This window comes from Calypte anna, chromosome 23 (assembly GCF_003957555.1).
Source record: "Calypte anna isolate BGI_N300 chromosome 23, bCalAnn1_v1.p, whole genome shotgun sequence".
Lineage (NCBI taxonomy): Eukaryota > Metazoa > Chordata > Aves > Apodiformes > Trochilidae > Calypte > Calypte anna.
Window position 1 is genome coordinate 4,395,383 of NC_044268.1, and position 17,588 is coordinate 4,412,970.

At 60.7% G+C, this 17,588-nt stretch overlaps 1 protein-coding gene across 2 annotated transcripts; it reads left to right on the top strand.

The window, feature by feature from the left end:
- Nucleotides 1-1,934: 1,934 nt before the first annotated feature.
- KIAA1522 (KIAA1522 ortholog) lies at nucleotides 1,935-17,579 on the top strand. 2 transcript variants are annotated; one of them, XM_030464485.1, is made up of 7 exons: nucleotides 1,935-2,126; nucleotides 11,416-11,571; nucleotides 11,789-11,844; nucleotides 12,988-13,105; nucleotides 13,449-13,565; nucleotides 13,685-16,594; nucleotides 16,948-17,579. In XM_030464485.1, exons 1-7 carry the CDS (start codon nucleotides 2,039-2,041, stop codon nucleotides 16,968-16,970), a joined length of 3,468 nt encoding a protein of 1,155 aa, XP_030320345.1. In that variant the 5' UTR covers nucleotides 1,935-2,038; the 3' UTR covers nucleotides 16,971-17,579. The 2 variants fall into 2 exon arrangements, with proteins under 2 accessions (XP_030320345.1, XP_030320346.1); XM_030464486.1 differs by lacking the exon at nucleotides 1,935-2,126 and adding an exon at nucleotides 9,982-10,054.
- Nucleotides 17,580-17,588: the final 9 nt, after the last annotated feature.

A 17,588-nucleotide genomic window follows, 5' to 3' on the forward strand; every position in this document is an offset into this window, starting at 1 on the left:
GGATGGACATGGAGGAGCCAGGAGGAGCTGGATCTGGGTTGCCACATGGCTGCTAGTTGCCCCTTTAGCCCCTTGGTATTTATGGCACGTGTGGGCTTTGCTGGGTCCTTCTTGGAGCCCCCTCAGCACCTCCAAGGCAGTGGCCGTGGGTGGTGTCACTTCAGTGCTGGCAGTGGCATGCTTGCTAGGCAAGTGCTGGCACAGCGGGTGTCTGTTTGGGGAGAGAGGGGGAAGTGTCTGGCTGTATGTAGGGCAGTGTTGCAGGCTCCAGCCTCTCCTGTTCTTGTAGGGAGAGAAAGCAAAGTTCTTTGGATGGGCAAGCTGTCAGAGTGGCTGCAGAGGAGCCCCTGTGTTGCTGGGGAGGGGGTTTGAGTGGCATGGGGGGCTCCATGCACCCCAGTTTGGAGTTGCTGTGGGGAGGGTTGTGTGTCCCAGGGAGGCCCAGGAGGTGCTGGGCAGTGGGAGGAATCTCTGACCAGGGCTGGAGATGCCCCTGGCTGACCTGAGCCCTGCAGCCAGGGCAAAAATCATCTCAAGTCACTGGGCTGGGCCCTGTGATTCTGTTCCACTTGTGACCACGACCTGGTTTAATTCCAGTTGCCCCAAGACAGAAAGGCTGTGCCTTTACCAGTGATGAGAAGTAGGGCATAGTTTCCCACCAGATCCCCCATTCCCTCTCCTGGAGCAGAAGAGCAGCAAACTCTTGGGGACATGGGCAGAGCTGCCTGGGTGCCAGGCACTGTTGGTGGCACAGGATGGTCTCTGCCCCACTGAGTGTATCTTCTGGGCAGCAAACCAATCCAGTGGGAAACTGCACCATCACTGTTTCCATTCCAGAGAAGGAGACTGAAGTCCAAAGATTAATTTATGACTGATCACCTTGGGAGGTCAGGAAAAAGCTGCCCAATTGATTTTTAATTATTTTTTTTCCCCATTATCTCCCCATTCTGTGCCTTTCCCACAAACCCCTCCTTCCTATTTATTCCAGTCTGTGATGAATCACCTAAGGAACATAAACGTTGCCAGCAGGAATTGCCCACCGCCTGCCTGGCTGACCCTTCCCTGCCCTCCCTCTCAGCATTTAATGTTCTAATTAAAAATCCAGAGGAAAAGCCGGGCTCTGGAGGGGGCAGGGATGGCATCTGTGTTTCGGGACAGGCACTGACGGGGCTTGTTGGTTCAGCATGGGCAGATGTTAGAGCAACACTGAGCTGCCCTTCCCCTGCTGCTTGCAAAACCCTGGGCAGCTGGAAAGGGGTCTGGATCGGGGAAAAACTGGGAGGCAGCTGGGGAGGAGGTGGTGGTGGTGATGGGAGCTGACACGGGTCCAGGTGTCCTTGTGGCTGGCCCGGCTGTGACTTGACCCAGAGGCAGGAGTGAGTGTGGAGAGGGTGGCAGGGAGTTAATGTGCATGCTCTTACGGGCGTGTGGGTGCTCGCTCTGAGGTTGGGCAACAGCCAGACCCAGCTCGCTTCCTCGGGCACTGTGCTCTGGCCCTGGAAGTCCTCTTCCAGCCTTGACTGTGCTGTGTTTGGCTTGGCTGGGGGTGTCCCCATGGGCCTGGGACTCCGGAGACCCCAGTGGGGAGGTCGTAGCCTCGTCTGTTGGAGCTGTGCTCAACGAACAGGCAGGAATGGTGGTGGCTCTGTGTAGTATGGCGAACTCCTGGGGAGGTGGGAGTGGGGCAAGGGCTGTACTGAGCTGTCCCAACATTTGGGGACACTTGGGGATCGGAGGGGGTGTCTTCCTTTCCCCTCTCAGACCTGCTCTAGTACCCACGCCTCCCCGCTGGAGGGATGGGGCTGGGAGGGTGCTGTGGGATCCGACGGATGATTCCTGCAGGCCCCTCCTCTCTGCCTGTACCATTGGTTCCAACACAGCCGGCTACGAGATCTGAGCTCCGCTGGAGCGATGGGAGACGCTGGCTGAGCTCCCCCGTCTCCCGCCGCCCCCCGGGCCAGGCCGGAGCCCCCTCGGCTCCGCCATGTAGCGCCCCGGGCTCCTCCACCCGCCCGCGGTGGAGGGCGAGAGCGGCCACATGGGCAACGCGCACCGCAAGAGGAGCCCGGCGGGCGTCAAGGCCGGTTCCTCCTGGCCCTTCGGCCGCCCGAAGAAGCAGGGGGCAGGTAGGAACGATGGAGCTGTCCGGGGAGGGGCTGTGGGGGGGGCGGGGGGTGCTGGATCTGTGATTTTGGGAAGGGGGTCGCCCTGGGAAAGTTTGTTGCCTCTGTTTGTCCCCAGCCCGCTGAGGCTGGGCAGGACCTGAGCCCCAGGGCTGGTGGCTTTGCTCTCCCTCCTGTGCTGGAGGGGCATCAGGATTAGGCTCTCTGCCCCGTCCAGTGCTGGAGCTGGGGAAGAACCCCCCACTGTGTGCCGGGGCTCTGCCGACACCCCGAGGCCCAGCTGTCGGCTGGTCTGCACTATCAGGAGGGAGATCATGTGCTGAATTAGTTACCAATTTGTTTTCAAAAGTGGGGAACCAGCAGTTGTAACAGGGCCACCAATCCTTTCCCCTGTCTCAGTTTCCCTCGCTGTGCCGTGGGGATCAGGGGGTGTTTGCAGAGAGCTCTGGGCTGCCTCTGTCCTGGTCAGCTTGCCCACCCTGCTCTCTGTCCATGCACTGATTGCTCCACTTCATGCTCCAGATCTGTGGATTTGACTGAAAAGGCCAGGGCAAGAGAGGGAGAGATAGGAAGAAAAGGAGCAGAAAAAGGGTCCCACACTAGCCTAGACTAGTATTGACTGATCAGCCCCATGGGTTATCTGGTCCCAGTGAACCTGCACTGCTGTTCTCAGGTTGGAGCTGGGCAGTGAGAGCAGGGAAGATCTCTCTCAGTAACATTGATTGTCACCATTTAAAGTTGGTGATTTTTCCATCCTAATGTTGTTAAACAGTTCCCAGCCTGACCTGAGCCAAGGAGAGGACTTGATGGGTGCTAGGGCAGGGCCTTGGCGGTGGTATGAGGGGGGTTAGTGGGCCTGGGAGGTGGGAACTGAGTGATTTTCTTCTGCCAGCCCCACGGTATCCCCAGCCCCACTGTCCCTCTTGCCCTTGGTGCCACCCTTCCCATGGTCTTCGCCATCAGCAGCTGCCCAGGCATGGGGATCTGAGCTGTCCGTGTGGTAAACAGGGGCTGGAGTCAACCCCTTGTGGGTTTGGGGAGTGACTTCACCAAGTGGGGTGTGCGGGAGGGGTGGGAACTGGGACAGGAAGACCCTGTGGGCGCATGGGGAGAGGGTGCTGAAGTGCCCTGTCTGGCAGCATCCTTTCAGTGGCTGGGGAAACTGAGGCAGGAGAGGTTACACCAATTGCCCATGGCTGTACAAGGCTGGCATCTCACCACAGGTTCTTTGCTGTTTGTCTCTGCTCACTGGCTGGCTGTGGTCTCCTCTTGACCCAAGTCATCTTCTTGTGGTCTCCTCTTGTCAAAGTCATCCTCTAGAGGTCTCCATGCAGGAAGGAATGGGGTCACCAGTGAGACTGTGTTGTAGCTGGGCTCCTGCTGCCCTCTGGCTCTGCCAGACACCATCCCTTTGCCTCTGCCCTGAACCATAGGGTGCAGATGATGCCACATCCCCAGGGCATGGGGTTTGGAGGCTCATGTGAGCACCCCTGGTGCAGCCCTCACCCTTTCCTTGTGCCATCTCCCATCCATCTGCCAGGCTTGGGTGCCTCTGGTCCAGGATCATGGGGCTGCCAAAGGACATGTGCCACCATGGCTGTCCTTGCTGTTTGGGACACCCCAAAATGGCCCCAATGTTGGATGCTGCAATAGAGCCAGGGTAGATCCTGTGAGGTGAGGGCTGGTGCTGGGGCTGAAGGCCATGGGGTGGAAGGTACTGAGAAAACATGGGGCGAATTGTGTTTGTTCTCTGCAGGGGCTCCATGGCAACGGCGCAACCGCCACAAAGTGAAAGAATTTGCATTGTGTTGCTTCAGCATTTTGGAGGGTGCAGCCAGGATCACTGGGTGCTGGGGGCAGGGTGCTCCAGCACCCACCAGACGGGTCCTGCTATCCCTCTCTGCTCACCCCAGCTCCTCACATAGACGCTGGGACACCCTGGGTGCTTCTGGATTTTGAATCAGGGGATAATTGCATATCATGGGCGACTGGACCAGTATCCCCCAGTTGCCACCTTTCCATTCCTGGCTGTTTGGCAGCACCGGTTTGGCCCTGCCATGCCCACTGCTGGCAGGTCAGCCTGGGCTGGTACCACCAGTACTTCTGCCATGGACAAGATGGCCTGGACACCTTCTGATCGCAAAGGGCCAGAGCAGCAGTCCCCAGGGATGGGTTTGGCCAGGCAGGAGCTACGAGAGCATGGCTGAGGGATGCCAGGATGGCTCTGCCTCCCCAACACCAAACCTCCACGTTCCCATCCCCATGCTGGAGCAGGGCCTGGCATGCTCTGGGTTTTATCCCCTGCCTCTCCCCCCGCCCTCCCCCCCCAGGGCTCTCTCTGGCAGGAGCTGCCAGAGAAGGTCCTTGAGCACCAGGGAGACGCAGTCTGTTATCTCCTTCTTATCGGGACACCCCGCCGGGCCCTGTTGAGTCAGGGTGCAGGAACGTGGCGGCCGGCCAGGCTGTTCTCCACAGGGGTCGACAGGGATGGGGCTGGCACCCTGGGCACCCATGTCCCCGTCGGTGGGCATTGGGGAAGGCTGCACGGCAGATGGTGAGGGAGGACCCATGGCCATGGAGCTGCGGGGCAGTGAGCACCGGTGCCTGGGGGCCATGGTGGAGCCCCTCAACAGTTTGCAGCTCCCGGATGGGTTGAGCAGCTCTGGGCGTCTTTACCTCCTCAGTGCCAGGCCCATGAGGGGCCGGCTCTGCAAACAGTCGGGGGAGCAGATAAGGGCAGGGGCCCACCTCGGCGGGGGACGCGCCAAGATTTACACAAACGCTTTTCTCCAGGCACTGCCGGGATCCCACCACCGGCTGGGAGGGAGGAGTCCTTCCCTCTGCCCCCTCCTGCTCCTGGAGCAGAGCTGGAGCAGGGGAGGAGGGGACCTGCGGGTGTCCTGGGCAGGCTCCAGCACTCGGTTCCGACATGCCATGCCGTGCTTGCTTGGCAAGAGCCCCGTCACCAAAAGGCAGGGTTGGGACCAGATTCTGGCTCCTGGTTATCCCCCCTCACTCACATCTCAGAGGCACCCCTGGCCCTGTCTGACAGCTCCTCTCCCATCTCCTCCCTTGATCGCATGCTGCTGTGTCCATCTCCATCCCTGCTGAAGGATCTGCAGCTCATCCTGAAGAGGAGACCGGCGGGCTGGGTGTTGCCGATGGGATGGTGGATCCATGCACGGAAAAACCTGCAAGGTCTTGTCCCTAATCCCTCTGCTGGATATACTCCCGCGTGGAGCCAAGGACCTGCTGTGACAGGCATGTCTGACATTGACAGAGCCCCCGTGGTGCCCTGCCAGCACACCGAGCATGATGGCACACACCATGGGGATGTGGCCAGCCTCAAGTAGCGGGGCAGGGGCCGCGGTGGTGGGTGTGGAAGGTGGAGAATGGACACCTGGGGAAGGTGAAGCACCTTCCTGTGCTGGGCTGTAATAACTCTGTGGACTCTGGTGCAGCTCCCGATGCTGGTGGCTTGTCCCCAGCTGTCCGTGCCACCAGTGTTGCCACCACAATCCTGTGCTGCTCTCAAGGCTCTGCTCACCACCCTCTCCGACCCCATGCTCCCCATCTGGGCCGTTTCTGCCTGGATCCGGCTCCTGGCTGGGTAAGGCTGTTATTTACCTTCAAACCTGTTTGGTGGCTTCTCCGGGGAGGGGACGAGAGCATGGGGTGGGGATATGGTGGGACAGAGGCTGTCTGGGCTGAAGCAGGGCCCAGGGGTGGGGCACAATCATGCATAAGTTGGTCCTGCAACCCGCTGTGGTGTGGGACCCCCGCTGGGGGCTGCTGCCAGACCCTCACATGGGGTCAGTGTTGACATGTGGAACAGGAGATGTGTCACATCACTGCACGAGCTGCCTGTGGGGCAGCTGCCAGGTCAGGGCCAAGGAGGCTGCTGTGCAGCCCCGTTGCACAACCAGGTCTGCTCCTGCCATGACAGACAGCCGGGTGACAGCTCTTGTCCTAGCTGGGTTTCACCCTGTGCTGGCTCCGTGGCTGTGGCCTGTTGGCTCGCCCGTTTTCCTGCATTATGATTTAGAGGAAGAGAAACGATCCAAGTTTGTTTTGCCATTTGACATTAATTTTATTTCTGTCTCTGCATGGGATCATGTTTGAGGGTCAGGCTGGCAGTGTTTATTTGCTTTGTAGAGATGTTTTCCTGGCCGAAGCAGCAGCTCCCAAGTGGGGTTGAGGGCAGGGGGCAGCCCCTGGGCTGGCAGTGGGGGGCTGTGTGGCTTGAGCCACAGTAAATATTATTGTGCTCTTATTCTGCCTGGAGAGAGCATGGTCCTGTCCCAGGGCGTGGATCCTGTGCAAAGACAAGGGCTCAGAGAGCGAGGATGACCGTGCTGTTTGCCTCCACTGGAGCCATGGCCCATGGTCCCCATCTCCAGCTGGAGGCTGGGGCACAGAGCCAGGACAGGGTGGCACAGGTGGGAACTGCCCGAGCAGAGGTGACGGGCCCAGGGGAGGGATGGATGTGTTTGGGCTGCGAGATGCTGGCAGAGCTGCTGTGGGACAGGCCAATTCCAAGGAAGCAGAGGGCCTGGATGTTGGAGCAAAACACAGAGGCTGCTGTGGCCATGGCAGGGGCCACGTGCTCCCTGGAACTCCCTGGGTCTCTTGGGTCTGGGGTTCATGGTGTATCCTGTGGTGTTATTTATGCTTATGGCATTTGCAGGCAAGTGCTGCATTGTCCCTCTCCGGCACAGGGAGCAGAGTGGTCCTCAACCCTGGGTGCACACCTGGATGGTGCTGGCCAGTGCTGGGGAGGCCTCCGAAGTGATGGGACATCATCTTCATGGGACAGGGGGTCTTCTAGCTGCCTTCCACACCACCACGACTACCCAGCAAAGGGAGACGAGGTCTCCATCCCACTAAGCAGGACAGACACAGGCAGATTCTCCTCCCCTTTCTCCCCTGAGGATCTTCCATCCCCTTCCCTCTTGCCTGCCAGCTCCCCCCTCCTCCCCATTTTTCTCTGGTGAGTCAGTGGAAGGGCGGGCAGGGAGCTGCTGCCTGTTCCCCGCCGCAGGACCCGCGCTGTGAGGGGAGAAGACAAGTTAGGGCAGTGCTGTGCAAGCAGAGATGGATGTGTGCAGCTGAGTCTGACCAAGCCTGCTGCTCACAGGAGGCAGAGACCTGGTGAGGAGGGGGACAGGAGCCAGGATTTTCTTCTCCAGCTCTTCCTGAGTGAAGAGCAGCATCGTGGCTAAGCCAGCACTGGGAAGGTGGCATCACCACTTGTGGCATCCCTGGTTCAGGGCTGTATGGCCCCAGCTGTGTCCCTTGGGGGTCCCAGTCTGGTCTCTCCCTTGTGCAGCCCAACCCATTGCACCCTGATGCCCTTCAGTCCCTCTCTGCCTGTACAGAACGAGCAGGCAGAGCTGAAGGCAGTACCCCTGGCATTCCCTGCCCCTTCCCGTTGCTTTGCCTTGTTGTAGGGATGCTTCACTCCCTCCAGACCATCCCTGGTACCAGTTGCAACAGATACCAACTCCAATTGAGGGGCACCGTCCCTGAGAGAATGCCTGGCAGGTCACAAGGAATGCACAAGGGATAGGACACCAGCTCCCACCAGGTGTGGTGCTACCAGCAATGGCTGCAGCTTCCTTGGCCCACTGAGATCTGCAGCCTCTGCCCTCACCCTACCAGCATCCCTTTTCCAGCCCCTTTCTCAGCAGGTTTTACTGTGTGTTGACAGAGCTGGGGTGAGGCTGTCTGGGCAAGGTGGACGCAGTAGTGAAAGTTGCAGGGAGTGGGAGGAGAAGCAGAGGCTGCTCTTTGCATACTGCCTGGCTCCCCAGCATCAGTCCCCAGCACGAGGCTGCTCCATAGCCAGGCACCAATCGTGCCCTGGCTGGGTGGGGGCTACTGCATCCTGCCCGGATTATCCTATGGGTGATGGAGCCAGAGATGCTGAGCTCCTCCCGCCCTGAGCCCAGGGGTGTCACATGCAAGAGAGGGACACGTCTCCATCAGCAAGGGATAATCTCAAGGCTCTTTGGGTCCTCATGGGTGATGAGGCACATACAGGGACCTCAGAATGTTCTCACAGCCACTGGCAGCAGCCTTCATGTATGCTTCTTGTGGGGCTGGAGCTCAGCTGGACTGGCAGCACTGGGGCTCTGTCCCCCTTTGTCTCCGTGGGCTTTGCAAAGTTGCTGGTGTTGTGCTGGGGGGTCCTGGGTCAATATGGGAAGAGCTGGATGTGCCATCCTGGGGTGACCTGGTGTCATTCTTGTCTGTGTTTGCCGACCGTGGCCCTCACTGGGGCTCGTGATGGGCTGCCCAGAGGAGAGGGGGGCACGTGGCTGCCCGCTTTGTGCACCCTCAGCCCTTTCATTATGTTCCTTTTCCACTTGCATTGTAAAAAGAGCTGGGGAGTGTCTGCCCACAGCCACTGGCACCTTCTGTGTGAGTGTGTGGGCAGTGAGGCCCACCCTGCTGGTGCTGCAGGCAGGGTGCTGGGTTGGGCATAGCAGGCCCTGCAACACACCACTTATATTTGCTCTTATGGACATGTAGAAGATGCAGAAATTCTTCTTAAGCCTGGACCTGCTGAGCTGGGGACTTGGAGGTGTCCTTGACAAGGTTAAACTGTGCCTCAAGCTGCGCATTCAGTCCTGGGGTCTCTGCTTTGGGTGACGCTACTCCATCTGCAGCAAAACCTCTGTCCTGGTTCAGCAAAGCCTGCATGGAGCTGGCAGAGCAGGGGAAGGAGGGCTTGACTCGTTGGCTTCTGGCTGGCACAAGGATGGCCCTGACCGCTAGGTAAACACAGGGAGTTTGTCACCTAGTGGGGCAAAACGCCTGGAGACGGGAGGGATGGAGCTCCCAGAGGCACTGAACTGACAGATGGGGTAAATTCCCCTTCTGTGCAGGGCACTGCTGATGCAGGCAGCTGCCTGCTGCCTGCCAGATGGCACAGGGTTCCTCAGCACCCACTGCTGCAGGCTTACACAGCACCACTGCCCGTGCTGGTGTCTGGCCACTGGCACTTCTGCCCTTGGCTTCACGTGCCTCCAGCCAAAAGCTGGAGCTACTGGTTAGACTGGTCTGAGACCTCATTCTTCCCCTGCTGCCGGCTCCTGTGACTGTGACGTAGCCATGCTGGATGCCCCATCCCTAAGGACAAGTGTCCTTTGCCCCGTGGTGGCTTGTGTCCTGGCTCGTGTCCACGCTCCTGGCATGGGGGCACGTCTGGGGGAGACGTGGTGGGTGCTGGGTCCTGGGAGGGACACCAGGGACAGGGAAGGAGGGGGAGCAGCAGCACTGTCAGTTTCTCTCTGCCTTGTCCCAAGGGCTGGTGATCACCCTAGGAAAAGCCTCACGGTTCCTCCCAGTTGGCTGTATTGTTGTGGAAGTGAGCAACTGGTTTGCAGGGATGCTGTGCCCAGCAGGGAGCAGGCGAGGAGGCTCTGGGAGGGGAGGGGTCCCAAGGGTGCAAGAGCAGGGGAGTTGGGGAAATCCCATCCCTGAGCCTGGCAGGATGGATCTTGCCGAGTGTGGAAGGAGGTGGGAGGGCTGGGGGCCAGCGGGGAGCCAGAGGAGGGGCCCCGCACTCCTCCTCCCATGACCAAGACGTAGGGTGGGCGCAGCTGGGGCTGTCCCCTCCTGCCACCGCGCAGCAGTCCCTGGGGTCAGGCTGCTCCTCACACGAAGGCAGCTGCTCCCGAGCCTCTTTTCCCAGCTCAGCATCCTCCTTCTGTGCGGATGAGGACGGAGAGGGGGAGCTGGGGGCTGCTGGCATCCGCCTCGCCCGCACACAGCTGGGCCCGAGCCACCGCGGCACAATAGGCAGAGCCTCCGCGGGGGACGGCAGAGACCCCTCTCCTGCGGGGACCAGACCCTCTCCCCGGCCACCATGGTGGTTTTCATGGGCAGGAACCTCTCCTCTTTTCTGGCTTTCTTCAAGAAAAAGGGTGAGTGAGCGGGCGGGAGGGAGCAGCGCCTTGTCCTTACACAACCTCTGCCCCTCAGGGCCCCCTCTGGCTTTGCACTGGGACCTCACCCACCCGCAGTGGGCACAGGGGGTGCTGCCACCCCAGGGGGAGGGCAGGGAAGGTGACCCGGCCCCAGCCTCATCCTCTGGGAAGTTAATGCAATAAATCACCGCGCTCCTCTCGCCTGAAGGCAGCTTCAAGTGTGTGGGAGGGGGGGTGCCGGGTGAAATTGGGAGAGAAAAAGGCTTACGGGAAGGGGAACGTGGTGGTGGTGGGCCTGTGTGTCCCCTGCAGGGTCCCTGCACCAGCACGGGGGTCCCCTGTGGTGTCACCCCGCTCCCGGCCTGGCCATGCCCCGGTGTCCATCCGGTGCCGGTGGCGGCATGGCCGCGGCAGGGCGGGCCGGCTCCATTGTTCGGGGCCTTCTTTGTGTGCCAGAGCCAGAGCACGGCCATCCCGCTGTCCAGGCAGGGACACGGGACACAGGCGACAGGGGATGGGCGTGTGGTGCCTGTGATGCTGAGCAGCAGGTGCCCGTGTCCCCAGGGTGCTGCCGCCAGCCCCGCCGGTTTCCCGCACTCCCCCTTCCCCTCCTCAGCCTTAAGTTGTTTTTTTCCAGGCAGGAAGAGTTTGAGGCTTCGTGGTAGGCAGCAGCATGCAGGCAGGGCTGTGCGTGTGGTGCCATAGCTGAGTGATGCCAGTCACAGGCACCACAGGGTGCTGGTTTGCAGGGAAGGGGCTGTGAGACATGTCACAGGGTGCAATGAGGGATCCCTTGGCACAACACAGGGGCTCTCCAGCACCCGGGGGTGGTGGGGAGGGGTTGGAGGGGAGGTTCAGGTCTTCTGCGGTGTCTTCACAAGGTTTTGCCTCAGTTTCCCTCACCCATGCAGTGCCCAGCCTTCCTGGGCACTGGGTGGGTCCCTGCTCCCGTGGTGCTCTGCTGGGTTTGGGGATGATGCAACCCTTCAAAAGGGAAAGTCATCCTATTTCTGTCCTCATGTAATCCCCCCGTGCTCCCCCTTCTCTGCTCAGCTGCCCACCACAACTTGGTCCCTTGTTTGCCCCTAACAAAGGTGCTGGGATGGAGGGCAGTGCTGTGCTCCAGCCAGCGGGGAGTAAAACCCTGCAGCTTTATGGTGGAGACAGCCCGACTCCGCGGTATTGACTGATGCTGGGAGATGATTTCCGGCATTCAGTTCAGAGATGAGTGAGATAACATCACCCTGGGCCAGCCAGGATCACCCCAGCATCACTGGGGCTGCGTCCTGCGGGTTGGGGGACCTGGGTGGGATCTCAGCTGTGTCCCCCCTGCCAATCTGACCCCTCTGTCTCCGCAGGCACTGCCAAGGGCGAGCCAGAGAAGCGGCTGAGCGTGCAGTACACAGCAGGCGAGGAATGCCCCAACAATGTCTTCTTCCCCAGCACACGGCCCCCACACCTGGAGGAGCTGCACAACCAGGCTCAGCAGGGGCTGAAGTCCCTGCAGCACCAAGGTAGGTGTCCCCAGCCCCGGGGGTGGCCCTGGGGACAGCTGGCCAGCCCCAGCTCCTGGCTGGCCGGGCTGTGTGGGTGGTGCGATGGGACTGACCGGAGTCCATCGCTGGGGGTGGCAGTGGTGCTGATGGCACTGCTGGATTCAGCAGCTGCTTTGCTGGCTAGTGGCTGCCTCAGCTCCCCCAGAAGGATTTACCCCCTGCCTTCTGTCCACAGAGAAGCAGAAGCAGACCAAAAGTGCCTGGGACCACGGGGACACCAGCAGCCTCCAGGTAAGCCCTGCCGGATTCTCCCATAGCAGTCTCGGGGTGCCCTGGGGCTGAGGAGACACCCTGTCACCCCCAGGATGGTGTCTGGGGGGTGGGGACAGATGGGGAACCAGCCAAGGCTGCCAGACCATGGCCAGGGAGTTTGTGGGCCAGAAGGGGCTGTGCATGCCTTGGTGTTGTGCTCTTTGCCCCATGACAAGCCTGTCCCTGTCCTCAGCCTCTCCATGTCCTACCCTGCCTTGTGGGGCTCTGCATGGGGACTCCTGTGGTCTCTGTGTCCCTCTGTCTCTTCTGTCCCACCCCATTTGTGTCCCCTGTCAGCCCCAAGTGAGGCAGGATGACAGTGGGGACCACCAACCATATCCAGCACCATGACTGGGCCCCTTCCTCGTTGCTGATGGGAAGCAACTCCCACTCTCTTGGCTGAGTATGGCTTTGCCTCTCCCTGGGGCTCTGACCGCCCTGCCAGCACCTCACTGCCTGTGTTTGCTCAAGCCACTGCCTCCCTCTGGCTCTCAGCCCCCTTAACCCCTTGGGAGCAGGGTGTTGGCAGGGTGCAGAGCCATGGGTGGAGCAGAACCAGCTCAGGGTGGAGGGTTGGGTGGGTGGTCACACTGGTGTGTCTCATCCTGACCTCCAAGAGATGCTCTGGAGGAACACCAAAAGTTATCATGTATCATGTACCACCAGCCATGCCCAGGAGAGTCATGCATGTGCATGGCTGTATCACTGCCTGCCTGTCCCTGTGCCTGTCCCCTCCCTACCCCAGCCCTGCACCCTCTTGTGGCCATGGCACCCCTCCAGCCTCAGCTGAGCACAGCCCTGGGGCCATTTTTGGCTTGACGCAGCATCGAGGATGATGGTTGCCTTTGGATACTCCTCTAGTGGGCTGGACCCCAGCTTGCCTGCTCTCTGTGGGGGGTTGTGAGGCCACGCAGGGTCCCTGGGGCTGCTCCCAGCCCCGCTCCTGGCGGGAGGACTCTGGATGCCGGTGTGGCTGACTCAGCCTTTGGCCCTCGGAGAAGCTTTTGTCTCACAGCGCTGGGCTGTGGACTCAGTTTGCGGCAGCAAAGGGGCCTGGCAGGGGCTGGGGCAGCTTCATCCCCACAGCCCAGGGTGTATCTAGCCCACTCTCTTCCCACACAGTCCTGTGTGTCCTTGGAGGATGACAGCGTGTCCTTACGGAGCCAGGCGGCCTCCTGTGCCACCGACAGCACCTCTGAGGATGCCCTCTCCATCCGCTCCGAGATGATCCAGAGGAAAGGTGACCCAGCGGGGGGGGTTGTGGGGTGGGGGAACATGAGCTGAGAGGATGCCAGGGGTGCTGGGGTGCATGGCAGAAAAGTTGGTCTGGGTGTTGGCATGGGGGTTTGGGGGTCCTTGGAGAGAAGAGAGTAAGTCTGACTGAGTCAGAGTGCTGGAGCTGGGAAAGGGGGACAGACAGACGGACAGAACCCATCTTCCCCCTGCTCAGACAGCGCATCTGTTTGGCAGCAGCTGGTGTGTCTCTTGGCTGTGCTGAGCACCTGAGCCTGGAGTTGGGGGCCATGGGATTATGGGGATGTCCTGGCCCTCCTCACACCAGCTGGACCTCACACCTCTTGCAGGTTCCACCTTCCGACCACATGACTCCTTTTCCAAATCCTCAGAGAGGGCTGGCAAAAAGAGGAAGGAGAGGAGAACAACGGTGCTGGGCATCCCTCAGCATGTCCAGAAGGAGCTGGGTAAGCATCTGGGAGAAAGGGGAGGATTTTTAGGGTCTGGTCTCATTGCCCAAACTGTTTGCCTTGGCTCTGTGTGTCTGCCTTGGGATCACACTGTGTTCATCTCTTCCTACTCCCAGGTCTCAGGAACAGCCGGGAAGCCAAGGCACACCCTGAGGCTGCTGGGCGAGGGCAGGCAGAGCACGGGGGCAGCCAGGATCCCCAGCCCTTGCTGAATGGCAGACAGGTCTCCGGTGATGCCATCCGCATCCCCACCATTGATGGGAAGCTACAGCCTCTGGCTGTCCCCGGGGGTGCCCGTGTCTGCTTGGGAGCCCTGGAGGCAGATGCAGCCCTGCAGAAGCATATCGACTGTGTTTATTACGATGACACATTGCTGGGGAGGAAGACAGCAGCCAAGTTGTCACCGATGGTGAGGCCGAAGTCACTGGCTGTGCCAGGCATGACCACCAACACCAGCCCTCCAGAGCTGCTGAGCCCTGTCATGTCCATCTCACCCCAGGGCACTTACATGTCCAAGATCATCCCCAACGCCATCCTGCCACCCATGGTGGACGTGGTGGCCCTGACAAGGAGCAGTGTGCGGACACTGAGCCGCTGCAGCCTGGTGTCGTCCAGCCCGGCCTCCGTGCGCTCCCTCGCCCGCTTCTCGGAGCGCAGCGCCCGCAGCCGCGAGCCCTCCTCCTCCAGTGACAACTGGAGCCACTCCCAGTCCACAGAGACCATTGTCTCCAACAGCTCCACCATCTCATCCCAGGGCGGTTCTGACCGTCGGCAACACAAGGCTGGGCCGCGGGGCGAGGCTGAAACTGCAGCTCGCTCTGACACCGACCAAGTCAGCGTCTACAGCTCTGCCAGCTTCTCCAGCTCCTGCTCCAAGCCCATCACTGAGCCCACGCCTGTGACCCCTGGGCTCCTGGCTGTGGGGAGCACCAGCGGACGGGTGTCCCCCGCCTACAGCACGAGCAGCAAGGCTGAGGGCTCAGACACGGGCAGCCTGGCTAGCGAGCGCTCATCTACCCGCAGTGTCTCCCTCAGGAAGATGAAGAAACCTCCGGCCCCTCCTCGCAGGACTTACTCACTGCACCAGAAGGCCTCAGGGGAGCCCAAAGTGCTGGGGTTGCCCCCCAAATCCGACCGGCAGTCCCAGCGGGAGAGCAACGCACCCTGGTCCCCGCGCCCTGAGCCCTTCAGTCCCACGGCCGAGGATGAGGTCTTCTCCCCATCATCACTGAGCGAGACCAGCAGCCTCCGTTCTGAGAGCCTGGTGGGCACCAACTCCCCCGAGGTCTCACGGGGCAGCCCTGGGGTGACAGTGGTGCTGAGGGAGCCCCAGGCTCAGCCCAAGTGGAGCTGCCCAGATGGATCTGACCGCACCATGTCTCCCTCCAGTGGCTACTCCAGCCAGAGTGGGACACCCACACTGCCCGCCAAGGGCTTGGGACCCCCATCTGTGTCCCCAGGCAGGGCTCAGTCCCAGAAGCCAGACCGGGTCTCGTCCCTTCAGTCACCCACGCTCTCCATGTCCTCCTCCCTCACCTCCATCTCCTCCTCAGCCTCAGACCCAGCTCCCCCTGAGACACTGCCCGGACGCTCAGACAGGTTCATCATCCCACCGCACCCCAAGGTGCCTGCTCCCTTCTCCCCACCACCCACCAAGCCCCATCAGCTTACAGCCCCCACTGGCCCCCTCCATCCTTCACCAGACCCTCCGGTGCCCAGCACTGCCAGCCAGGAGCCCCCAGCCAAGCCCAGCAGCAAATCTCCACCGCCATCACCACCACCTGCCTACCACCCACCTCCCCCCCCGGCAAAGAAGGCAGAGGGGAGCCCCCACGCCACCAGCGAAGCCCCCACCGATGCCTCCTGGCCTCCTCCTCCCCCCCCGGCTCCTGAGGAGCACGACCTGTCCATGGCAGACTTCCCTCCTCCAGATGAAGCTTACTTCTCCAGCCTGCTCCCCGATGCCACACCATCTCCAGCAGCTGAGCAGAAAGCATCAGCAGAGGCTGCGTCTTCTTCCTTCTCAGCCACCGTTTCCTCATGCAGCCAGCAGCAGGACCCTCTGGCTGGGATGCTGCCACCACCTTCCCTTGCTGAGCCCCCTCCCAAGGCCACTGTGCCCCCACCACCCCCACTCCCCACACCCTCGGCTCCCGCACCACCACCCATAACCGGCCTTAAGAAGGCGACCAACGGCCTGCGGGCAGAAGCCAAGAAGGAACAGGCATCATGGAGCAAGAGCAGCCTGGTGCCCAAGGAGGATGCCAGCCTGCCCATCGTCACGCCCTCGCTGCTGCAGATGGTGCGGCTGCGCTCCGTGAACATGGAGCCCCCCATCGCTGGTGGTATTGGTACTGGTACCGGTGCTGAGGAGCGGCTGGCACCCCAGAAGCCCGTCCGACGGTCCATGTCCACACGGCAGCCCCCTCCTGCCAAAGACGTGGTGCCTTCCAACCAGCTCCACCATGCCGTGCACCTCAAGGCAGCCACCTTGTCCTCTGGAGAGGCTGTGGAGAAGCCGCTGGGCAGCAGAGAGGCTCTGCCCGGGCCTGAGGGCCCCCCTGGGGAAGGCCAGCAGTCCCCCAGGAACAAGTCACCAGCCTCCACTGCCAGCTTCATCTTTGCCAAGAGCTCCAAGAAGCTGGTGATTGAGACAGCCTCATCCCCTGAGGCGCAGGCAGACCTGAAGAGGAGCTTGGTGGCCGAGCTGATGAATATGTCGGGGCAGCGCTCAGCAGCCCCGGCTGCTGCCCAGCAGGGCCCCAGCAAGGCACAAGGCCACCGAAAACCAGGCAAGGTGCCCCCTCCGGTAGCCAAGAAGCCTGTGCTTGGCCCAGGGCCAGCTCCTTCTCCCCTAAGTCCGAAGGTGCCGGCGCTGGAGGCACTGGGCTCCCCCATGCCGGACGGGAAGGCCAAGACAGTGCTGGCGGATGAGAGCAGGACTAAGACTGAGCCGGCAGGGACAGCGGCCTCAGAGACAGATGCGAGCACCACGGAGCCACCAGCTCAGAGCCTCCCAGCACAAGGTACGTGGGATGGGGGCATGGTTCAGCCCTGCCAGGGGAGAGAGATGCTGTAGGTCCTCAGGCTCTGGAACTGTGGAGTCCTGAGCTGTGTAATTCATGAGCTAAAGGTTCCTTTAGCTCTGTAATTTGAGCTAAAGGTTCCTGAGCTGAGTAATTCTTGAGCTATAGGTTCCTGAGCTGTGTAATTCCTGAGCTAAAGGTTCCTGAGCTCTGTAATTCTTGAGCTAAAGGCTTCTGAGCTATAAGCTCCCAGCGCATCCTGTGGGCTGTGTTGGGAGCACCCAGATGGGGGGCAGGACTCTGGGATGCTGGGGTTCTGGGTGGCTGACAGGCTCTTGCCTCCTGCCTTGCAGATGGACGGGGAGAGACAGCCTGAAGGACACAACTGCAGGATGGTGTCCCCACCAACAGGAATCCAAATCTCTCAGGGACCTGGGCAGGTCAACAGACAAGTGTGGAACTGGCAACTAACTTAATACAGGAAGCAAACAGCCTTAGCCTCCATGGCCTTGATGATATTTATGCAAAAATGGTGTTGGTTTCACTTATCCTAAGTACTACAGCTTTATTTTGCTTTTTTTTTTTTTTTTTTTTTTTATTGGATTTGGGGCCCAGAACGAGCACCTCCTCCCTGCCGGGTGGCTGCAACAAAAGGAGCGCAGGGGCTGAAGCTGCTGGAGCTGGAGCTGCTCTGCTTCTGGCCAGCCAGGCCCACCAGGAATGGAAGCACTTTGGACAAGTGAACAGGAAGGCTTTGGCCATGGCAGCAGGACAGGTCGTGGCACTGGCTGGAAGGGACCAGGACCTTTGATGGAAAGCCAAGAGGACCTCTTGGCCACCACCTGGCCCAGCCAGCCCGCAGCTGCACTGGCCACAGGGTGGAATGGGGGAGCCTGGCTGCCCCCACCAGCTGGTCATCAGGCTTTGGGGTAATGAGCCTCAATTTGTTTCTGTAAACTCGGGTCACATTGTGATTTCTTTGATTGTAAAAAGA